General features: G+C 37.9%; 1 protein-coding gene across 1 annotated transcript in view; it reads left to right on the forward strand.

Annotated features, from left to right (window-relative positions):
• LOC104143020 (death-associated protein kinase 1) overlaps nucleotides 1-25,281 on the forward strand; it is a 95,061-nt gene that overhangs the window by 35,713 nt on the left and 34,067 nt on the right. Inside the window, exons 3-9 of the mRNA XM_068927255.1 lie at nucleotides 9,051-9,272; nucleotides 20,957-21,095; nucleotides 22,598-22,727; nucleotides 22,999-23,047; nucleotides 23,236-23,262; nucleotides 23,692-23,844; nucleotides 24,007-24,052. Coding sequence (XP_068783356.1) covers nucleotides 9,051-9,272; nucleotides 20,957-21,095; nucleotides 22,598-22,727; nucleotides 22,999-23,047; nucleotides 23,236-23,262; nucleotides 23,692-23,844; nucleotides 24,007-24,052 — 766 coding nt within the window. The remainder of the gene's footprint in view (nucleotides 1-9,050; nucleotides 9,273-20,956; nucleotides 21,096-22,597; nucleotides 22,728-22,998; nucleotides 23,048-23,235; nucleotides 23,263-23,691; nucleotides 23,845-24,006; nucleotides 24,053-25,281) is intronic.

The raw sequence follows: 25,281 nt of genomic DNA on the forward strand, positions 1-25,281 counted from the left end.
ACCACTTTTCCAAAATATTTCTAAGGAAAATGTATCAGTTTGCATTTTCCAGACAGGTATGAATTATAGTTTGCTTTAAACTCTCTGTGTATTGGAAGTGGTACAATTGCATGATGTGTGTTATTCTTCTGCTTCCATTAATGCTTGCAGCACTATTCTATTTTTAGTATCATGGTCAAATTTAATTTAGTCCTTGTATTTGCTTTTCTAGGAAAAGAACAGTCCTAACAATGATCTCTGTAGCGCACCGTCAGATTTCACCTGCCTTGCTCTGTCACTCACATAGCATTTGAGTGTTATTCTTTTAGCTTAAATGCTATATCATGTTTAACTTCTCTTCTACCTCTCTTCTTTAGTACAGCTTTTTCCTGTCTCTCCTGAATTTACTTCTATCGTTAGCCATTGGGCTATGACCAGTGTGCCCTTTTGCTAGAATAAGTGTTTATGTGCAAGTCAAACATGTTTATGGTGATTAATAGCCTGCAGTTGCTTGCAGGTCGCTTTTCTACCATTACCCTACCTAATAACTAGGTGCTGTTCCTTCATGCGATGCAGTAGTCAAGTACTGTGAGCACCAGAACTCATTGCAGTTTGTGAAAGCACATTTCTCAGCTTTGGGCACAGTGGATATCTACACTGTCAACTGAGAGATGTCTGTCTATGTAAGCATTGAACTGTGAACTTATATTTATGCTGAAAACTGTTTTGCCATATCTGTTTTAAAAAAAAAAAAAGTAAATGGCTTAATCATCTATGCAGCATCCTTCAGATACTTCTTTCCTACAGTCGTCTTCTCTTCAGTGTATTTACCATCTCTTTTCAAAACTCTGCAGTATTTGCAGGACTTAAAATTGAAAAGACTATTGACATTCTCTCAGTGTCTGTGCTAGTGAATTAAATGTTGCAGAACAAGGGAAGGAGGACAAAAATTGGAGCATTTTACAAGTTCTGGGTTTTGGGGCCTGCCCACATACAGGTGAGCATATCAGTCAGTTCTGTATTTGTTTCCTATCTGCTTGTACTCTATAGTTAGCTACAAAATTAACATAATAGGGTGGGGGGGGGTGCGGCAGGGAGATTATGCCCTTATTTTTCCTAACGTGCCCTCTAGGAAAAAGAAGTGTATGCACACTCAAACTCTGCAAGGCAAGATACTTTGTTTTACAGTATCCCAGTTCCTCTATCTGCCAAGATCAATGGAGGTTTTTCTTTACAGGCAAAATGCTGGTAGCATTAAGTCCACTATTCCATGAATTAGGTTGTCTTTTGGGCATGGCACATATGAAAGGCTACCACTTTCATATCATGTTTGCTTGGAATGCTCTATCAGCCATGGCTTACCCCGCTCTAATAATACTGATGATAATTTTTTTTCCACAATTGGGTAAGTGTAACCCTTGGTGCTAGTAACTGTCAACCCCAGTCCTGCAAGCGTTATACACACATGAGAGGCTCTCTAGTGCCTAGTAAAGTTTACCGTGTTTTGCAAGACCGTGAATGCAGCAGGGAGAAGGGGGGAACAGTTTGCCTCCAGTTTGGCATTGCAGCAGGAATGAAAACATGAAGGCTATTTTGCTTGATTTGGAAGGTGGAGAGAGATTTCATGCAGCCTTGACTGTTTACAGTTTCTGTAGAAATCATCTTTTCCTTTTGAAAGGACTCAGTTATGTGTGGATACCTTACCTGAGAACCTGACTAGCAGAAGCAGCTCCCATCCTTCGTGACAGGAAGCTGTAAGTGAGGGGTGGTGGTGATGGTGATTGATGGAGCTAACTGACAATGAGACTCTGGAGGTGGCTGTCACTTCTGAGAACAAATGAAGGATGAGTTCCCTAGTTCAGTTTTACATCCTCTTTAGTTAGTTTCTTGTCATTTTGCAAACATCTCCCTTCCTGTAGAAGTTTGGAGAACTTCAGCCTAGCCTAGTAGAACGAAGACAGTTATAAACATCGTCTGTTGAAAAAAGTGCTCTTTGGAGTTTGTACTTTGAAAAGGAAAAAAAAAACCACTAGTTACTTCAAAACTTTATTCTCTCTATATATGGCTTGTAAAAACGTGAAGAACCTACATAGATAATTGGAAGGTGGGAAATAAGGATTAAAATGCCCTATTCTGGCGTTAGATTTGCTATATTGCTCTGCTGGATGAGTGGCAGGTAACTGTTTTCATTCAACTATGTGATTAAGCAGTAAGCTCTCTTTTGCACGAATCTGCAATCTAATGTTTTTTAAAACCCACATCTTGTCAATGTGGACACTATTTACAGAGAGCAGTGTACAGCAAAAGTATTCATGACAACATGGTACTGAATGCAAAAACACTTCTCAAAATTCCTTAATTTTGGAAGCTTCATATGTGCTTCCACATTGTAAAAGGTCTCGAATTATTATATAATTTGAGAGATCCAGGTAATTATTTAAATCAAGGCACACAAGTATCTGTGCAATTACTGTGGATTTACAGCAGCACATACAGTGCAGCTACTCAAAACTTACGGTATGAAAACATCATGTTAAACATCTCTAAAAGTAAACCCAGTACATTTTCAATGCTGCAGCAATTTTCCTTACATAGTTGCAAAAGGAGAAAGCAATTTCTTAAAGGAAGAAAAAAAAGTACTAGGACACTTTTCTTCATGCTAAGGCACCCATTTAATGCTACTTCAACCTCCTTGCATTGAAGGAACAGAAGCAGATCCATTCGTCCTGTCAGAAGATTTCCCATCTTTTCACTTTACCTTCAGTTTGATGTAAAGACAGGAAGAAAAAACGATTGTCTGCTCAGCCAGCTTACCCTGCTGCAGATCTCCTCTGACAGAAATTGCTAGCTGTATTTCAGATTTGTAGACTAATATTTCAGCACAACAGTATGTCTAATTTCCAGCAATAGGACATACAATTTTGGGAGAAGTTGTTTGCTTTGCCATGTCTGAAGTGCCTTGAAATCCTGAAGGGTTCAGTGAAAAGAAGTCATCTGAGGAAAGACGCAGGTGCTCCCCATCTACTAATAGGTGTGTTTGGGAAGAACATGGATAGCTCTATGGCTGAGTTGCAGTTTCTTTCACAGGTTAATCTGATAGTATTATTTAAGTCTCTTTCCATGAGGTGAATACAATTTTTAAAAAGGAAAGCAGGCAGTAAATAATAATAAAAGCAGTAATAATTGGATCTTGCTACATCACATCTTCAAAGTAGTGAATATCAGTTTTCTAAGCTATTTCAAAAAAAAAAAAAAAAGTGGTGCCAGTGTTGGAGACATACCAAGACCTCACGGTACTCTGATGTCAATGTAATGCCCTTTCCTTATTTGCATCCCCTTAAACTTGGTCTTTTGAATGCAGTCCTTCTCAGAAGATTGCATGAATTCTCCCACGCTTGCCTTTTTGTGGCCATAAATATTAGAAACTGATTCTTGGTTAAATCAGCATCTCTGTGGCCAACTTGTACCTCTTTTTTTGGAAGATTCTTGGGGCAAGAGTTTCTGCTGCCGCAGAAGGAGCTAACCTAGGAAACACAACCTGCAAGAGGTTGGGGTGGGGAGGAATACAGGACTTAGTATATGTGATGAGTCTCTGTCATCCCTAATCACTATGATCAGCCTTTTGAAAAGGAAGTGATGTACAATACCTTCCTCCAAGGAAAATAGATTTTTTTTTTTGCCTGAGGCCTGTGATTCTAAAATGCATGTTTCTGTAGTTACAACTGCCCATAATTCATGCTAATGAATAGTTGTTTCATGATCCTGCTAAAGAAAAAAAATGAAGCCAAAAAACAATAAAGAGTGGGATATAAATGCTTTCCTGGTGATTCTGTTCCTTCCCTGCATTATTTTTGCACATAAGATTATTAAAGACATGACATATTTATGGCATAAAAATGATGGAAGAATGCAATGATTAGCTAATGTGGTAAGTGCTCGATCTGAAACAAGTCTGAAAAAATCATTGATGTAGAGATGTGATGCCAAGGGTTCTGAAAAGAGCAGATTTAGGATAGTAATTAAGTACCAGTTCAGTAAGAAATACAAGATCACAAACAAATTACTGTTATTAGCAGAAGTATTTGTTCTCACACCAAGCTGTCATCCTCCTTTGCTGTCTAACCGGATTCTGCCCTGTGGAAAAAAAGTTCTCAACTACTTTAAGTGTGATTTTTATGTGAATTACTCCCTTCTTCCTCCCCCCCGCTCCCAACCCCAGCAGTGTAATTGTATCTTAACAGAGCACGAACTTCTCTGAGCCACCTGCCTTAAATTAAACCTGCAAAAACAGAAATTAAAAAAAAAAAAAAGTGGTTTTCTGACTGTGAAGAAGCCCATGAGTGAATGAGGGATCCCAAACTAAAGGAGAGTGGGAGAATATCACTGGATATGAATGAGCTGACTCTTACAGAGCTAACTTAAACTGGCTTCTTACTGCGGTCCTGCTTGTTAAAGTCCAGTAATTACCCTTTGATTTACACCTCTCTTGCTTTTAAATAGGAGTTAAGAGAGACGGAGTTGTAAAATGGTGTGGCTTAGAGATCCTCAGGCATGAAATAGCTGCTTTGCAGCTTAAGTGATCTGGGTGTCCAGTATTTAATAACAAACAACTAATTGTGGGGTTATGTGCTGAATACCCCAATGGCAACAATAAGAAGGTTATTTAGTATATAGTATTTATCAACTAACAGATATCCATATGCTATAGTATATAACTATCATGAAATCGGGAACAATGTCAAAGATTTCTGGAGCTTGACACCCTAGTTAAGTGTGGACAAAAGCATCCCATAAAGTCATTTGGTTTTAAGCAATACAGCAGTCTTCTGATTACCACAGTTCAATATAAAAGTGTTGATTGGTGTATCCTTCCATCAGATGGTTGTAGTTGAGGGGGAAAAAGAGAAAGAGAATGACTGCAAAAATAAAGCCACATAGTTCAGAAGAGGAGGAGAAAGACAACTGCTTGCCATACCTGGTCTCCTTTGATTCAGTTGGTCAACCTCCGGCTGTAACACAGTAGTTGATCCATTGTCCTTACCCTTTAAGGTGTCAAAAGCATGAAGTGGCTTTTGGGGAATGGTGTAATTTAAATACAACTAATACCGTGGAGAAGTCATCTTTCTATACCTTACAAGTCCTCCAGTAGCGTATATTTAAAAATACTTGCGGAATGGTTTTAGTTCAGAAGGAAGCCCCAACAGCATTACTCTTCTTAGTGAAGAAGTGCTAAAGGAAAAATTCTATCATGGACTACAGATCGTAAATTCAAACGTCAAGAGTTCTTCAAGAAGTCAATGCCGTGTGCTTTGTTAGTGAAACACAGATAACTGCTATCCTGGTCAGTTTGTATTGTATTATATATCCATGTATTGTATAGCCATGTAGTCCAACTTCTCAGTCCCAGCTTCTACTATGCACATAAGCAATGATTATGTTCTTTCTTTTTAAATGAAACAGTAGCTTTTGTAAAGCTTCTGAGGTGATATATTAAAAAGTCTTAGCCTTAGTAATTTTATGGCTAAAAAGGTCTGATGTGTTTCCTTATTCCGGCTAGTGGCTGCTTAATTGTTCTCTAAGGTGAATGAGGTTTCTTCTCTTTCAGTGGGTGCATACTTTTGGGAGAGGAGAACAGCTTTTAACATGCGTACAGAGGAAATTGGAGCTTCTTGGAGCTGTGAATCACTTAGCTGCAAAATTATTACTAACATCCTGTTTAAGTGCATATACCTCTGTAAATCTGTGCAAAAAGTTGATAGTGGTGGTTTAAAATAATGATGAGGGCAATTCCACTCCTGTTTTTAAAAAAAAAAAAAAAAAAAAAAGAGCCACTTTTTTCAACTGGGGAAAAAAGCCTGTGTGGTTTTTGCTGTGCAGAGAAGGTTTTTTCTGTCCTCAGCATTTTCTCTCACTGTGGTAAGGAGAAATCAGCGTGTTTGTAGCAAGCTCCCCTTCAGAGGGGAGTAGCTAAGGAGACGAGCAGATCTATTCCCAGAGTTTCTGTGCAGTTTCGTACTGGATGCTGTGTTTCTGCTAAGCTTTGTGCACATAACTTTCCAGTATTGTTCTAGAAGCCAAGAAAGCAGAAAGCATGAATATGATCCTGTTTTGATTAAACCAAAAACTGCTTAGCCATACTGGAGGCCATTGGCAATATTTCTTGACCATATTATTTAATGTTGTGTGTGCACATATTGTGGTTTGCAGCCTTTTTGTCCCCTAAGCAGTACCTAAGAGTGCCACATACCATTCAAGCCTATGGGTAAAGTTCCAAGCAGAAATAATTTTGCTTCCTCTGTCAGCTAGTTTAGCCTTCTTCATTGGCTTCCTGTCATGTTTTAGCAACAGATTGTCCTATTGGCTTTGTTACGCGAACACACTGGAGTTTCAGACTGAAATGATTCTAGGTGGACTGACAGAGAAAAAGATCCTAGACAATGAGGAAATGAGGATCGCATAGTTTGCATTTCCAGTGAAGTCACAGAAAGCCAGTTGGCGAAAAAAGGAGCAGCTGATTTCTAATTCCTTCTCACCCCAAGTTTGACTAACTCTTCTGAGTCGTAGTGACCGCCTACATCTACCGTTTGACTTGGCAGTTTCTCTGGAAGTTTGAACTCTCTGAAAAGCTAATTGCTTTTTAAATAACATTGAATATCTCGATTTCTGTGAAGGTGTATGTGTTGTGGGGAGAGAGGAAGTCATTGGTTCTCCTGCCCATGTGCAAGGGCCTAGAACACTATTTTTGCCATTTCTCTGCAGCAGTGCAAGTACCTAAATGTGTGTTCCAGCTGCATTTCCATTCGTGCAAAGTTGTTCAGACCTCACAGACAAAACCTAGAGTCTCTGTTGTACAGAGAGCCATTGTGGAGTTAAACTGAGCCAAGTCGAGAGGGATGAGATATCCTAGGGTATCCTGCCTAGCCTTCTGCTACCAATTTAGGATGACACAGATCTTCCAGAGGTCCTTTGTCTTGTCTGCCAGTCCCACGTGAATGTCTTAGAGGTGTCTCAGATAGCACTAGGTGCCTAAGATGAGGCAAATGAAATAAGCCTTCCAGCCTACGTATATAATTGGGTAGAGGATGTGCTGGCATGGTCTAAAGCATTTCTCTGTCCATTCCAGGTTGTGATAATAGCATGTGTACTGTACCTTGTTTGGTGAACCTGGCCCTTGACAGTTTTGTTTTCTCAGCACTACAGCGCTACCCCTAAAACAAGGATATGCAGTGGAAGGGCTACATACTCAGCAGAATAGAGAAAGAATTGAGAAACTTTTTTTTTTTTTTCTTTTAATGACAAGGATTTTTTTCATGCAATATAAAGTTACCTCACAAGTTCATAATTTTATTTCAGGAAAAAATGAAGAATGAAACCTGATTGCTGATCATAACATTGAAAGAAAACCAAAGCCCAAAACTTAGATTGTTGTTGCCGCTTTCAAAGCGGCTTCTCTCACTGCCCATGGCTGCATTCGAATGCTTCCCAGCTGCTTTTGGTTCCTCTAGAGTCTGTTTCTAGCAGTGTATTTGAGAGGACCTTCTCACCCCCCACCTTTTGTGGACCAGGGTCATTTAGCCTTGACTCAGTTCAGCTCATTTAGCATATCTCAGGTCAAGACTGAATTTATTGTTCAGGTTTCTCTAGGGGGTCAGTATTGTAATGCTGGTACTGGTGACCCAGCAGCATGAAGTATTCTCCAGCTGATCTAGCCCTTTAAATCTGAAAACCTTGAGTCTGATTTTAGCTTCTAGAATTTGATTATCTTTATTTATCCCATAACACAGTTGCTTATCAGCTATCATCATCTATTTTCAGTCTGTCGTGCATTCCTTAATTGGTTAATTACTTCATCAGCACACTTGGCACACTTTCATTCTCCTGTCATAAAGCAGCAGTATGTGTTGAGTTCATGCACGGTGTGTAACTTCGAATAATTCCTGTTTTGCACTTCATCATTATGTGATGCCCTTTTTGCAAATTATGCACACGTCAGCCCACAGATGTCTGTGGCAGTTGTAAGCAGTGAACGACACACAAAGATTAGCTCCTCTTCCAGGTATAGGGTAGTGTTACACATGCCTGCATATTAAACGCCTGGGCGGATAGCTTTGATCTAACCACTAGTAAAAAAACTACTTTAGGGGACACTCGTTCTTTGGCTGGCAGGATGGGCTGACTTCAGCTGTTCTCACCAATCTAGTTGTACAGTTCTGCAAATTTTTCTTAAGTGACATAAACTAAGTACAGAGTTGCTAGGTAATTCTCAGCAAGAGATTGATTTAGAAAATTTACAAGGAAATCTCAGCAGTGTTAGCAGTCCTGTTCTTTATTTCACACAGGAACTAGATTCTTGGAGATTCTTGATCTGAATATGTATGTACATATAAGCAGCAGCAACAGCTATCTATGTCCATAGTAAAGTGCTGGAGTCAGCAGCTTGCTTGTGTTATGTCTGGTTTGCAAAACAATCACCATTTCTTGTTTCTGAATACCTACCTATTGCTTTCACCTTCAAAATGTTCCTACTTGACAGGATGATACAGTAACTCTTTTTCTTGGTGGGATGTCTAATCTGTGCTTTTAAAGGCCAAATATCCCTCCTGTAAAAACTAAGAAAAAAGTTGAGGATAGATTAAAGTGAATATTGAGAGACTATTGATTAGAAGAAACTAAGGACTGTATCTTTTGGAGAACAACAACCAAAAAAAAAAAGTATGTGGAAGGAGAAGCCCAGATAGCATTAGTTTTCCCAGTATGCATGTTATTTGTCAAAAATCTAATAGTGATTATACACGGGTGATACCTTTTACTTATGGATCTGCTGAAATGTGTGGGCTTATGTACACGCGTATGTTTCTATAATGTAAAACTGGCACTTTATCTTTTTTGCTACCTGTGGCTATTTTTAGGTGCTATTCTAGATTGCACAACAAGGAGCAATGTACTTTAGTTAAATAATTTGGAGGTACAAGTGTTTCACCAGCACAGTAGCAGCCATAAACTACTCCCAATTCTATTCTAAGCATCCTTGAACGAAATATTTTTCCTCATTCTTTGCCTCCTTTTTTCAGTGGGCAGTTCGCTGTAGTGAAAAAATGCCGTGAGAAGAGCACTGGTCAGCAATTTGCAGCAAAATTCATCAAGAAACGGAGAACAAAATCCAGCCGGCGAGGAGTGAGCCGGGAAGATATTGAGCGAGAAGTTAACATACTAAAAGAAATTCGACATCCTAACGTGATCACGCTGCATGATGTTTATGAGAACAAAACAGATGTCATTCTTATTCTGGAACTGTAAGTAGCTCTAGAGCCCTTGGGAGGAGAAACACGAATTTTCTTTGTTAAAGAATAGACGCTTTCTCTTAAGGGAGCGTCATTATAATTTAATGAATGTTCTTTACTGACCCAAGAGGAGATTGGTAATAGTCAGAGAATTCTTTATTTTAGGTCAGAGTTGTAGCTTCTTGATTTCTAATGCAATGTTCTTCACTGCAAGGGCACTACAGAAGTGTGAAGTTACGTTCTACTAGATTTAGGGTTTTTTTTCTGTGTGTTGTTTTAATCATCATCAATATTCAGAATCCAGAATAATAGCCTGGGAGTAAATAAACTGATCTGAAGATAAAAGCAGCAGAAAATACAGTTTCTAGGAGTTAAATCAGACGGAGCAATTTTACTCCAGCAAATCTTGCTTTATTTTATGCTGATGTGATATCAGAATAACATTGCTGAAGTTTTGGGGGGTTTGTGTGTTTTTGGGGGGAGGGGGAGGTTGTGTGTGTGTGTGTTGGGGTTTTTTTGTTGGAATTTTTTGGTTGAATTCTTTTTTTTTGTTTGTTTTTTTTCCTTGGTTATTTGGTGGTTTAGTTTCTTTCTGTGTTTTTTTAATCCACATAACAAAAAAACAGAATTATCCCAGTTCTGCCCTGTTGAAATGTAAACTGGACTTTCATATCCTTGTTCTAGTTCCCATTTTTTCATCCAAGGTTATTGCTAATGGATTGAGGCCAGTATGTCAGCAAGGAATACTTCTTCATTGTTTCAGTTCTGGCTTCAAGTTCCTCAGACCTTGCAAGTTCAGAAATTGAGTGTTACTCTTTTTAAAGGTTGACAGCGTTGGCGAATGGAGAAACACATGTCTTTATGTTGTTTGGATGCTGACACAGTCTATGTTATTGCCACGTTAGTTTAGAATATGTGTTTCGTGCAAGCAAGAAGCAAGTTACTTCATATCAGTGAAGATACAGGTCACTACTGTGAAGTCTGATAGTGAGTTGATGAGCGTGTTGTCTTGTTCCTTTTGCACCTCTCCCACTTCCCAGACATGTTAGTGCGGGTGGTTTTGTTCCAATTGCCGTTTCATACTCATTATTGTTTAAAAAGACAGTTTAGCTGAAGCTAATAGTATAAATAGCTTTCATTTGACATTTTGCACTTAACATTTCAGAGACTTAAAGGCTTAAACATTTATGTTCCTAGAGTGATATAATTAGAAGCAAATACATCAATCCGAAAGCTGGCACCAGATGCTGGACAGCACTGTATCTTTTATTTGAGTGATCATAGGATTTTGCTTATGCAGATTATGTCTTTCTGTTTACTAGCTTTCGTAAATACTCTTTCCACTTACCTTTATAAGGATACTGCAGTGCAGCATGTTTTCATTAACATATACATGGATTTACTATGTAGACTTAGGAAAGAAACTGAGAAATAGCTTTTAGAATTTTATCTGTTCTGTGGTATACATTTGTATAATATTGCCTTGTTATGTTGAAATATATTTTTCACACTTTTAGTCCAGCATATGATTGTTTACTGTATTTATTGTAATCTAGGGGTTTTGTCGTTTCAGAAATGCATATATATATTAGTTTGTCAACATTGTGTGAATAATTTAAACAGGTAGCTTAAAAAATGCATGCGCGCGCGCACACACACACACACACACACACACACACAAAAGCTAAGTCATATTCTTCTATAAAGTAAAACTTCCCTGCAGTTAGTATCAGAAGATCTCCTACTCCTGGGTTTTGTTCAGGACTCTTTAAATGGGTTGTGAATATACAGCAAAATTAGTGTGACTTGTCTTCCCCTTCCCTTTTTTTATTTGCTCTCACAAGAAGTGACTTCTTATTTCCCCAGTTGTTTTAGAACCACTTCTGTGGAAATATTTTCAAGTGCTGAGGTTAGGTCCAGAGTGTAAATGTATCCAGTATGACTGTGAAACTGATATATGAAACTGATGCTGAGGCTGTCTTTCTTCGCTGAGCAGAGCAGAGTTTTTAGCAAAAAGATTTTAGCATTAAACAGGGCCAGTACTTCCTATCAAGCAACTTCATGCCTTCTGCAATTAGTCAACTTTGATCCCTCCCCCACTCTTCCTGTCTTTTATAATTCCCAAGCTGTCCACTAGATAGGTGTGTTGGTGGATTCACTCGCAAGCACAAGCCCTAACTTTCCTAAAGTATGTGTGCAAATTCTGTATGGTTTTATTTCACCTAGTTCCTAGTATATGTTTCAAAATAGAATAATTTGTTCTTTGTTATTAGCACTAACGTTTGCAAACCTTACCATTCTATGAGTAAGATTATATCTAGGTACACAGAAATCCTTAAGATTTTAGGTTCTTAAATTCTTACTTGAACTAAGAAAATACATTTTTGAGCTTTCAGAAAGCTTATACAGCCACACAGAATTATTTTAGGCTTTTAAAAGGAATGTTTTTCCTGCCTGAAACCTCATTGTGTTTATTATCAATCTACTACAATGCTGTGTTTCTGCTCTCTAGTGTATCCAGGTGAAATTGGACCAGCATCTGAACTCTCTTAGGGAAACTTGGTAGTCACAGACAGGAATAGGAAGAGTGAGGCAGTCTTCCCTCTGTCACATTTGAAATGGAATAGAAGCTCTTTCGGCTGCAAGGTTGCTGTGTGCGTCTGCATGCACCTGCTGACTTTATCTAATGGAAGGAAACATTGCTTATGACAAAATGTGAAGCTCAGCAAACTATTTGCATAGTAGTTCAGGTAATTATTTTGCCTAGTTAACAATCCTCCTGTAGTTTCAGTTGGGGATCCTCATTTTCACTTCTCCACACTGCTATACAAATCTTGTAAATTGAAGAAATGTATTGTGATATCACAAAGGTAACGTTTATTTAGTTAAGAGGGACAAAATGGAAAAGGTGACATGCTAGCAATGACTTCATAATCTGAATATACTAGCTGCAGTAAGGGCAACTTTTATTATTTTCAGGTACACTACAATAATATGTAAAGCTATTGAAAAGGCAAAAAGAATGTTATTTTAATCACAGGCTCTTAAATATGTGTTCCACTTTTTTATTTTACTGTTCTGGTATTCATATTTTGCCTACTACCTAGACATTCTTTGTTCTTACAGAACAATTTCAAACAGAAGAAACAGTTAAGTAATAGTGCTGAAACCTCATTAAATAACCTCTTTTGCTGTCCTCAGAATCCATCCTAAGTGAGGCTTTTCCTTATTAATTAGAACGTAGCTTGAATAAGTTTTCTTTCCATGACTAAATTCATCTTAGAAACTGCATTTTTCCTAAGACGTATTTTTAGTTATGGCCGTAAGATGAGAGAGCATATCATGTACAGATATGATATTGTATAACTGATTTTTTTCTTGCATTTAGAAAGAAATTAAAGCTCAAAATTCTTGCTGTGAAAATATCATAACAAAATAAAAATGCCAGAAGGAACACTACTTTCATATTAGTAAGCAAGTGTAATAATTTGAACAGTGATGACGAAAAGAATTTCTGATTTGTATTTTTTAAAGAATACTGCTGTCCACAAAAGGCATGCCACTACAGCTGTCCTTTTAGTCGCTGTCAATAGCAGTTAACATACACAGTCTCTGTTGCCTACTAACTATTGATTTTTACCTCTTGGTTCATAAATGGTTTGTAGTATTGCATGCCAGCTTCTTGTGAAAAATTTACCCTTTTTATTTATATGCATTATTAATGCTGTTTCTCAGCCACGAGCAACTGACTATACAAGTTCTCACTTTGTTTGCTCATTGCAAATTTATGTCAGCTTACAATGTAAATATTCAAGGCAGCAATATATTTCATACAGGGGAATATGCGGGCAGTTCATTAATTATTGCAGGGGCGTTGTCCTCTCAACGCAGAGCGCAAAGCAGACGTGCATGTCAAAAACTTTATCCATGTTGGAGGGTTTTCTCTTGGCTACCTTATGCCAGGAAATTGACCTATATAAAATTCACATAACATTTAATTTCTGAAACTTTTTAAACCAGATGTTTAGTGAAAAGACTGAGCAATCACATGCAAGCATAAGATATCCTTTAAGACACTCACTTTGAAAATCTGTTGCTATATTTGAGGAAAGCAGACATATTTTCATATTTCTAGGTCCACTTAGTGGCACATGTCGTCTTGATTTGAAAATACTTTCAACATTTCTACTCTCTGGTTTCTCTCTTCATCCTGCAAGGAACGCTGCACATACTAAATGTGAGCTGGAAAACTATCTCTTCCTCATCTGACTTAAAGCAATAAGACTTTTATTTCTGCTTTTTATGCTGTCATGCAAATAATTGAATTGGTCAGAATTTTATAGTGTGTGTGTGTGTGTGTGTGTGTGTATAGTTAATTTTATAGTGGCCCTAGTCAGAATTTTATAGTTATTTTCTGCCTAGCTGCAGCACTCAGCCGGCTAGTCACTGTTACATGTTAGCAATACTAAGCTCTTTCCAGTGAGCTTCACTGAGACCATTAGCTTACCAGACTTCCATAGACTGTAGGAAACAGGTGCCTCTGCACAGTAGAAGTTATTTTCTGCCCTCCAGCCTGCTCTGCACCTTCTTGTTTCCCTTTTCACTGACCAGATAGTAACCTTCAATACACAAAATCTCAGTCTCTTTTCCTTTGTTTTTCCTTCTACTTTCTGATGTCTTCATTTAAACTGTACACCCACAGAATGTGCTCACTATGTGGTGCTTAGTAGAGCCTTGGTAATGGTTTCTGGGTGCAACTCCAAAGAATTAATACCTTCGTCCTAAATGAGATAGTTGTTTAGAATGTTAAAACATAATGCAGGCGTTCCCACCTTTTCAAACAGCGCGATCACAACAGCTGATTCCTTTCACTAGAAAGTTATGGATAGGATTGTGTATTTGTGCTTTTCTCCTCAAACATATGTTCAGTTTTGAATTATAACTCTTAATTTAAGTCCATTAGCTTTTGTAGCATATTTCTGAATGATAGATATCTGTTTTTAAAAATAATAAAGGAAAAATGCTTTAAAAGTTGCAGCAGAGAAAGAGGAGAATCACATTACCTTACAAGTGGTTGTACTTTTAAAAAGTTAGCTCTTGTGTACTTTAGAATTTAGTCCTGTGCATCCAGACGTCTCAGGAACAGAGTTGCCTCCTTTCAGTACCTCCATAATGTCAACCAAAATAGACCATAACCAGGAGAAAATAATAGCCCCATTAAAAAAAAAAAGAACTTCAATAGTGAAAACCTGAATACCACCCCCCCTTTGGGTGAGTTTTCAGGTATCCTTCTTAGGTGAAAATTAACTTTTTAAAATCCGAGTCCAACTTTTGGTGCCTATGTTCCTCTGGGCGTTTTGATGCCGGAGCTTCTTGTTGAATATTTGGGGAGAATTTAGGTGCCCTAAAGAAAGGGATTCACAACAGTTGGTCTGTCTAGGAGAAGCTGGACAAATGAAAATGCCAAGGAGTAGGGATGCTGTGACATGCCTTAATTTTTCTGGTAGCTAGATATAGAAGAATTAAGTACAATATTGAGTGGGTAGGTTACTGGAAAAGCAAGCAACTCCTGTGCTGCTCTTTCAGAATATTTGGTAAACTTCAGAGGAGTGGGTTGGCAACTGCGTGATTCACAAAGGCTGTTAAATGAAGTGGATGTAAAGATCTATAAAATGGAAGTAGCAATATTTCACATTGGTCTTGGGCTGACAACTTCGTTTTTGAAATACTGTGAGCTCTCACATGAGAGCCATTCAACTGAAAAAATCCTAAAGGAAACCATTTTTCTTCTGCAAGTTGACAGAGTAAATTTTTGGATTAGACAAGACCGGTGATAGCCTAAAATAGAAAACTATTCAGATAATTTATCAAATTGAATCTTCTTACAAAAATTTGAATAAATTGCCTCCAGAATTTTCTTCGACTTTTCCAGTCCTTGCTGTTTTGAAATCTAAACAAGGCTGATTAAATCTAGTAAGTTTAAACTTCTGAGGTTAAGTTTGTTCAAACAAGCCTTTTTGGCTGAGAGGATGTTTTGCTTGTGTGGTGGGTTTGTGTATGTTTTTTTTTGTTTTTTATTATTTTTTAAATTCACCAGAAAAGCTTAGATAATCATTAATTATCATTTAGATGTTATTACTATATGAGCAGCATGATCAACATAGCATGTGACTGAGTCATTAGGAGGTGACACCACTGGTTGTGGAGGTTAATTGGGTCCAAGTTCCCGGTGTAGGTTCCCATAATGACCTCCTCTGGGAGCTGGGCATTAGTTCCGTATCATGGTTAAGAAGGCCTGACAACTGGCAAGAGCACTATGCAGAAATCCTTTCTCCACAGGTGTGATATATTTCCTTTCCCAGAGGGAAATATGTGGGTTGCAGACACATCTGTTGGTTTTCCTTTGGGAAGGCTAGGAAATGCTTTTATTGCTGCTACATTTTATAATAATGCAGCTGATCTGAGGCTTTATTTTATTTGCAGCAATTCCGGAAAGTAGCACCTCTACCTAGAACTATGAGGAAAGCAACATAATTTTAGTGAAAATGATTATACAAAATATTTTCAAAGGCATGGTTGTTAGATTTTTTTTGTTTGTTTAAATACGTGCTCTACTGCATGTAGGCAGCTTGAAATGAAGTCACATCGTGACAGTGAAAATAATTACTCGACCTCTATTGCTTTCTGTTTTGTGATATACATACTACTGAAGTCGTCTTCTTAGGATCAAGATGTTACCTCGATCAGTCACTACTTCTTCTTTTGTTTGTTTTGAGTCTAATATATGAGCAAAGTACTGTGACTTCAAAATGTTTTTAGTTTAAAAGTAAGCAGAAGGGTTTTATACAGGAACATTAAAGACAGCGCTTCAGCGGCCGGCATTATGTGACAGTGAATATGAAGGTTTTGCAGCAGTAATGGAATTTAGATGTGACTTGACTTCAGTCAAGTTCCTCTATTAATCTGAGTGGTTATAGTTTGTTGCCCATTGGTTAATTTTTAGCAATCTGCATATCAGAGTTGTGTAAACTCTCACAAATGAATTGCTCAGAAACATCTGGTAATTCCTTACTAGCAAACTGAGAAGTTGAGAAGAGCTGTGCACTTCTAGAGAGGTACGGGGTATAGATGCTTTAAAATGATCCAGAGAAAGACACAGTAGTGCTTGGTGAACCTATTGCACGTAACTCCCTTCAGGAAGTAATTATTTTTTTTATCTGGGTAATGGTTGGCAGTAATCTGTGAAGTACCAAGGGTCTCTGCAGTGAGCTTTCCTTCTTAAAGATAAGTTGAAAGCGAGGTTGTATGATTCAGGCTGTTTTAGGGAAACTTGTTGAATGATCTGGTTTCAGCCAGATGTAAACAGGGCTTTCATGCACCAGCAGCCTCCAAGCAAATTTTTTTTTTGTGAATTTGTAAACAATACTGGGGCATTGTAATGAAGCTAGAATTAGTGTACTTTGGAGAAGAAGCTAGAATTTAAAAAAAAAAAAAAATCACTTTTAGGGGCTGATACGTGGAATTTTCTTCCCCTTCTACTTTGAATTAAGACCGCTGCTGTGCTTGAGATAAACATACCCATGCCATAGGTATGTTGCTGCAGCGAGGTCTTCTGTTGGAGTTTTGCCTTCCAGTTTCACCTCTGAAGCTGAGCATGAGATAATAAAATGTGCTGCCTTTATTTAGTGTGGGACTGTATTGTCCTAGCTGAAACACAAGACTAGACTTGAAAACACAACAGTTTTTCAGGAGATTTTTGAGGGCTGAAGTATCTTACATAGTTAGTATCTTTAATTGCTGAATATAAGTTATTTGATGATCTATAGTATTTCAAGTCCAATCTGGATCATCTAGTGACTTGTTATGGCCTCAGTTTTTGTGAAGTCTGTGGAAGTAGACTCTCGTGACTGATTTGAGGGCATTGCCATCCAGTGAATGAATTGTGGAATTGAAACTTCGCTTGTAAATGATATTTGAGGTGGACCTGTATCAGTTCTCTGTGACTTGTTTGAAGTAATTACCCTGTAGCCGTACAATGGTTTTCTGTATACCTAAAGTGATACAGTTGAATATCAAGGCCTGACCAGAGTCCACAGGAAGGTAGCAGAATAAGCAGTGTTCTGATAAATGTTAAAGGAAGCTATGAAACAATATGTTCGTTACTGAGCTCTTGTAAGGGTGTGGGTCGCGGGTTTTCCCATACGGGGACAAAGTAAGATGGGATCCATGGGTACAGTCTGAAGTAGGGAGGCCTTCCTGGGTAGCAGGGCTTTTCTAAGTGTCTGGATTGCCTTGTTTGTTAGTTTACCATTTCAGTCATCGTTGTTGTAAAACCCTATTTCTCTTGTGCTTTATTTCTGTACTGGTAAGATTAAACATTACTTGTTCTAAGCAAGCTATTTGGGCACCATACTTACCAACAATCAGAAATCCCAAAGGGAAAAATGTGAGGTGCTGAACCCACTCCCACCAGCTGAGACATTAGCAACTGTAAAAGTTGTAATGGCCTGGTCTATGAGCTGAAACTGTGTATTCCAGGCAGTTAAGGGTAAGATGTTTAGTATGAAGGGGTACGCTCAGATCCCTTAGATCAGAGGTGCACGTGGTTCTGGAATTATGGTCTGGGTGTGTTAGATCCAGTCCCTTCTTAATCAGATACTGCTTAAAAGACTGCAGAGTAACTTAGGGCCATAGTACTAAAGAAGCACATTGGCACTTTGGAAAAATCAAGTAGCTTTGATACCTAACTCTCAATTTTCAAGAGACTGTAATAGTTGGGTGGGGTTTTTGTTTGTTTGTACTTGTTTGTTTTTGTTTTTTGTCTGTTAGCCTCTCCGGACCTCAGTGTCTAGCTTTATTAGATATTAGATGTATTACCTGTGAAATACAAGTAATATTTTATTTCACGCTGTTATAAAGTCTGTGAAATAATTATAGAGGGAACATCACTAAGCAAACCTTTGGCAAGACAGGAGAATAGCACTCAGCAGTTCCTAAAGCTGACTCTATTTGCATGATCTGTTAAGATAGCGCTCTTTTCTAGAGAAGAGCTGTATGCTCTCTCATGCAAGTAATTAACTGTTAACAAGGGTGGCATATCTGAGATACGTGAAAACATGTTTATCAGACTTGTAACTTCATGTGGTCTATACTTTCAGGATGTGAAATTGCATGAAAGAAAATGGTTGCAGATAAGAAACTGAGGATGAAGAGGCTTTTTCCATTTTACACAAATACAGTTATGTTTCTTTGTTAGGTATATTGAAAATAACTAACCCTGGGTATTAAATTAAATGTCTTTCAGCTCTAGAAGAAACGTGTGTAATCTGTTGCTATGGGTGGCTAGTAAGTTTTACAGAGGCTGTGAATGCCAAATGAAATAAGTGCAAGATAATAATAGTTTTAAAGCAGGTTCATTCTGTATGACACCTTCATAGTCCGATTTAGCCTACAAAATGGACAACATGATGCTGCAAGCAGCCGTTGCTGAAAATGCATCCTTTGAGCACTTCTATTATGTTTGTGATGAGCTATGAATGCTTTAAGCGTAAACAGAGATGACAACCTCTATCACAAGATGGATGACCTATATAAAAACAGAGGGAGTAAGCATATGTTTGTTGCAGTCTTTCAGCCCCCTTCTCGTCCTCAGCTGGGGGGTCAGCTGCACAGCGTTTGTGGGTAGGTACAGCTGCTCTGCCTGCTTACTAAAACCTGTATGAAAGTTAGTTCACTGCTGAACCTGAGCTTATAAAGGTGCTTAGTTTTGCTGTGAGTGCTGTCACAGCTGGTCGCTGGCTTGAGAAGTAGCCAGAGTCCATTTGCATTGTATGACATGGATTTACTCTGATTAACATCCTTATGGCAACCACAGCAAACGTCTACCTGCGTTAATAAACGTTTGGAAACGAGTTCTATGTAATTTAGAAGTCGCTTAGGCCGGGAACTGGAAACGAGGAGTCAGTGGCACTGTGTCACTGGCCAGTTTTGTTTGTCATCAGGAAGCGCTGCAGAGGTGCAGACCTTAGCCTGAAAACCTTTTGCTCTTTTCAGTGAGAAGCAAAGCAGGAGATAATACACATGTGCATCCATTTGTAAGATCGTACTGACCAGCATCTGTGGTAAAATAATGAACTATATTTAATCTATTGGAATTCCATTGTAATGCTTCTAAAGCAGAAAGGGATGATTAAAATGACCTTTCTCCCTTCCAGGCTGTAATTCTTACATTTAATGGCACTTTGTTTCAGTAATTGCTTTCATGAAGAAAAGAATACAACAGCACAAATAAAACTAAAAACAATACCCTTGTTATCTTCTAGGCAACTGAATGAAAGCTCCAGGAACTCCTTAAAATACACTTTGCCTGCAGTGTGCATTACAGCAACGCAGATTAGGTCTCTGGAACAGTAGACATAACAAAGCAAGTCAAACGTATTTCCAGAAACTTGCCCAGAGCGTTTAGCTGTTTTTATATGTTAATCCCATTGTTTTTCATAATCAGAACTTATCATGAACAGATTCTTCTTTTCCTACAGAAAGTGAACATCTATTAGGGAGTACTTTATGAATTTTTTTACATATCAATACAATGCAAAAGGTGGGGAATAATATGACTATCTGTGCAGTCTCCAACACATCTGTAGGTAATAATGCTATTTTCGTTAACAGGAAGAACAGGTTGACAGACTAGGCAGTGATCTCAACATGTCTTTAAGTTGAGGGAAGACTGCATGAGATTTGGGGTATTTTTTAAGAAAAATTAGAGATCGTGTTTCTTGTTTACTAAAATGCTGTGAGTCTTTGCCCTGCTGATAATAATAATCACTCCTGCCAGACAACTGGCTGAGCTGAGAAGAAGGTCATCTTCAGTTTATTCCTCTCCCTCAAATGCAGGCCTCCTCCAAAATCTGGGTAATGCTTACGCACCCTCTTCAGTTGTTAGGCTCTTACTTCTGCCTGTGCAGCTAAAAGGCTTGCTTTAAGTGGTCTTAAAGGCAGTAGTTGTTTTTTCACTGTAGGAAAGGTATGATAATTTTAAGTCCAGATGCAACATACATGATGGACATAACATGCTATTTTAAAGATTGCAGTATATTTTCAAACAGTTCAACACCTCAGGGAGTTTAGAAACTGCATAGTAGGACAGCAACTAGTATTTATTTCAAAGTAAGCTTAAGCTTTTCTGTTTCCCAATGCATAAAAAACGTATCTCATGTTTTACTGGTAGTATGAGCCAGTTCATGTTTTGTTTTTCTAGATGTTCAGCTACATTACTGTTTTGAGTACACTCATTCACATGTAATGTTATTCTTTTAAATGTGCATATAGAGATTTTTTTTTTTTCATTTAAATTTAGGTTGTGTTTTAGAGGAGTTGAGAGTTTGGGGGATTTTTTGGAGTTTGGTTGTTTGTGTTGTTGGGGGGGGGTTGTGGGTTTTTTGTTTTGTTTTGTTTTTTAGGTTTCCTTTTTGAAAACAAGATTTCTGTATTGTAATCTTTCCCCTCTCCAGAAAAAGAGAGGCAGAGTTACTGACTGTTTCAGGTATTCAGTTATGTGATTTTCATCTTCTGATTTGATATTGATGGAATTAAAAGCATCTGGATCCTTTTCCAGGTTGCTATGAGACCAGTTAAGCTAAAAAGAACCAGTAGGTAAAGGAAGCTTGTCAGTAACTCTCCTTATGTTCTCCAAGTGTTGCAGGTGGAGAGCTCTTTGACTTCTTAGCTGAAAAAGAATCTCTCACGGAAGAGGAAGCCACAGAATTTCTCAAACAAATACTTAATGGTGTTCAGTATCTCCATTCCCTGCAAATTGCTCACTTTGATCTTAAGGTATGTTATCAGATTGAAAACTGTAGACAACTGCAAGCCGCATCCCTTTAAGTCATTACAACACCAACCGGAAGTATACCATGATGCAGATCTTGACTGTAGTTTTGTTTTGCTAGCTTACGTAGACAGGGGAAAATTCAGCCATTGAAAAGAGGTTGTTGAACCATGAGTAGTTTCCATCTGTTTCCATGTGGAAGAGGGCAACTTTGAACAAAATGAGACCCTTCTGAGGAAGCCGTATTGAAATAAAAATTGTTTAGGACTGTGTGAAATGTGGATGGGATCTGGATGCAACGTTCTGAATAGCATACCTTTTCTCAGTTTTGGGGGAAGTGTTTTTGTTGCTGTTTGTTTGGGGTTTTTTTGCTGTTATATGGATCCTATGTTCACTTGAAAGTTATCTATAGGTAGTAAACTGAAATAAAATGAAATTGCCTGAAAAGATTCTTGCAGAACATCTCTTTTCTTTTTTTTCTTAAGAAAAACTTAGTTTCAAATAAAACTTGCATCATTTTGGCAATGGAAAGAGATCTTTTGTATCTGAACTCAGTGCTTTTTTGTTTAGTTTCAAAATATTGAATGTTTTCATATGTAAGATTTTTGGATAGCTTTGCCGTCTTAATGTGGGACGGCAGCTGAACGTTTGCTGAAGTCTGCTGAACTCGGCAGCTATGTCTATGATGGGAAAAGGAGGCATTATTACTATTATATTGGAGTGGAGCTCTAAAAGGAGTGCTGTGTTCGGGAGTGAGGTAGAGAAGAGAATGTTTTTCAATCTAAACATACCTTTTCCAATCTCACCACATAAAATAATTTATTTGGTGTTTATAAGGTGGTTATTAAGAGAAATGGGTTGTGAAAATAGAAGAATATGCTTTTAGTATTTCCTCACAATATGAGGTGTAAATTTTTGCCATTGTATCTGTACCTTACATCTGATGATAAGAATATGCAAATTAAAATATGCAGCAAAAATGATAAAAGCATGCAATAGAAATGTAGGGAGGGAAGGAAGAAAATTACTTTTGCCATTTACCTGCACAGCAGCCGTTATGTCTGAGGTATAGAGAAGTAAAAGAATGATGATACTGATGTTCTTAGTGGCTCTGGAAGTCCTCTTTAACAATATGAGCAGGACACCTGTAGCTCTAAGTGCTCTTCAGGGCATGCCAGCTTACGGATGTGATAGGATGTGTTTCAGCTCACTTAGTCCACATGAAAAGTGCAGCAGTTATATTTACAAGCGGTAAAATCTCAGCCCCAGGGAAATCACAGGAGTAGGTCATCAATATGAAATCCTAATTTATTGTACTTAATTTCTAGCATGTTAGGTCATGTTAGGCAAATGACAGGATTTTTTTAATTTGCTGCAGACACAGATCAAGAGTCTGAAGTAGACCCTGAGCAAGGGCTCAGTGCTTTAGGGTACTGTATGTATCAGATATTTTTTTACCTGCATATAATCTCTTCACTCTTCTTCTTTGCCTTCCTTCATCTCAAAGCCTGAAAACATAATGTTGCTGGACAGGAATGTACCAAAGCCTCGAATCAAGATTATTGACTTCGGTTTAGCACACAAAATTGACTTTGGAAATGAGTTCAAAAATATCTTTGGAACACCAGAGTTTGTTGGTAAGAGTACGGTTCTTTCTTCAGACTACTCTTTTTCAGTCTATGAAATGGTATGTCTAGCTTAGCTTTTTTTGCCTGAGTTACTGTTTACATAATTTATGTGCAGTTTGTGACATTTTGAAATTTAATAGAACAATTTATAATGTTCACAAATAGCTTAGACTTGCATTGAAGTTATTTTTATCTGCCACCATCTTGGCAGACATACATGGTCAGAGTGACATAGATCTGTTCCTTGATTGTATACTGATTTTTGTTTTTTCTCCTTCAGCACCTGAAATAGTAAACTATGAGCCTCTTGGTCTTGAAGCAGATATGTGGCAAGTATTGGATCTTTTTTGAGATAAATCTCTCAGAATAATTATTCTGAAGTTCTAACCATTTTTTGTCTTCTTTCTGTTTCTCTCTCTCTCTCTCTCTCTCTCTCTCTCTCTCTCCCCCTCCCCCTCTCCTTCCTCCCCCTCTCCCCCTTTCTCCCCCTCCTCTTTTTTTTTCTTTTTCACTCCAGGAGTATTGGTGTAATAACTTACATTCTGTAAGTACCAAAATCTACAGGTGATTCTTTAGAAATACTAATTTTTTATTCTAATTCTGTTCTCTGGGGTTTCAGTTGTATGATTTTAATGATAAAAGTTCTGTGCAAATCAAACCATTCGGTTTGCACATGATAATTCAAGTTGAGTAATCGTAAAAGCAATAGTATAATTACTGAAAGAACAGCCATTAGATAGCATGGGAAGCTGGATTCAGGTCTTTAGGCGATATTCCTTAGAGGCTTTATTTTAATCAACATTCTCTGAAATTACAGTGAAGCTTTTTGTGCTATTAGATCAAATCTTCTTCAAAATATGTTTGCAGTTCTAAAGTAGAAAAAAAATATATTCACCTGCCTTTATTTGATCATAGGCATTTGAAACAGCAATATTAAAGCATGTAATGAGAGGAATGTTCTTTCTCTCTGCAGTCTAAGTGGTGCATCGCCATTTCTAGGAGAAACTAAACAGGAAACATTGGCAAACGTGTCTGCTGTGAACTATGAGTTTGAGGAAGAATTCTTCAGTAGTACTAGTGCCCTAGCTAAAGATTTTATACGAAGACTTCTAGTCAAGGATCCAAAGTGAGTTATTTTTCTTCTTGTATATGTGCTGTTGCACCCTGAAATATCTATAGTGTTTCAAATTACATGATATTTGCAATGTTAGTTTATTAAATATACAGTATTATGTATTTTACATATTTTTTAGTACCTGAAACAGTTATATCTTTTCTCCCATTAAAGGAAGAGAATGACTATCCAAGACAGTTTGCTTCATCCTTGGATCAAGGTTAGTATGTGATACGTTCTCTGTTGTGCTGTTTTTTTAATCAGTCTTTATTTCATATTACACTTTTTCAGTTTTGTAAAGAAAATCTTCAAAAGAAAAATTGGCATATCTGTCCAATAAATCTTACTCTTTTGGAGAGGTATCTGTATGTAAACTCCTAAGTGTAGAGTGTGGACTTCATTAAGGTTGTCCTCCATGTAGGTTACTGGTAGGCAAGTACTGCAGTCCGTTGTTAAGATTAAAATCATGTTCAGTCAGAGAACTTAATGTTCAGAAAGCATTGTACTGATAAAGACACGCTTTCTGAATCCAGTCCAGTTTCCTCTCTGCTCACTTACATTTGTCATCTTCTGATCTCCGTATTTAGATTGGACAAAAGCATCATCTTTCTTTCTTTTCCTTCCTTCCTTCCTTCCTCTTTAGACCAAAGAAAACAATTGATGTGGGGCAGTGATCTACTTTATTTTAGAGTTCCACAGTGGTTGGTGCGGATCAAACTGTTGTGGTACAGCTAGGTTGAACAGGAGAGAAAGAGGAAAGAGACCACTCTTTCTAATATATGTATAGTCATACCTATCGCTTAATATAATCAATTACATATATTCTGGCTGTGAGCAGTAAATCTTTTCAGTGCTAATAATTTCCCCAGTCTTGGGCAGGCACTTTCTCGTGGAGGTTTGATTTAAGTTACCTCTGCTGAGCTGATAAGTAGTGACTTGTTAAGTTCTGGTATCTTGATTACTTCAGTCCTGTGTATCTGTATCTATTATAAATCGGTTTCATTCTGGTAGTTCATCTTCTTAAAAGTTAAGCCTTTGGGGTGTTGACTCCTTAACTAAAAGAACAGCTGTGAGTTTTTGCAACCTCTCCGCTTACCCGAGAACCAGTAAGCAGAATATGTGTCCATGTCATAGCTGCTCCAGTTCACAGCCCAGCCTCTTGGGGCAAACACTTAAACACCGGTACGGAAAACTACAGATTTGACTGAAAGAAGTATTGCTCCTCGTTGTGCTTTGATGACTTTTCCACGGTGCAGTCTTGAACAGTAGGAATGTGAAGCAGGTAGTTGGGGTAGTGATGTTTTAAATCGCTGGAACAAGCGTTGTCTAAGTTTGTCTCTCAGAACCTAGGCCTTGCACTTGTGGAACAAGAGATGTTGATTTGTACCCTGTTGTGTTGCTCCTTCATATCTTAAATTTCCAGACGTCCTTCCCTGGTACTACTGCTCA

The sequence above is a fragment of the Struthio camelus genome, chromosome Z (assembly GCF_040807025.1).
Source record: "Struthio camelus isolate bStrCam1 chromosome Z, bStrCam1.hap1, whole genome shotgun sequence".
Lineage (NCBI taxonomy): Eukaryota > Metazoa > Chordata > Aves > Struthioniformes > Struthionidae > Struthio > Struthio camelus.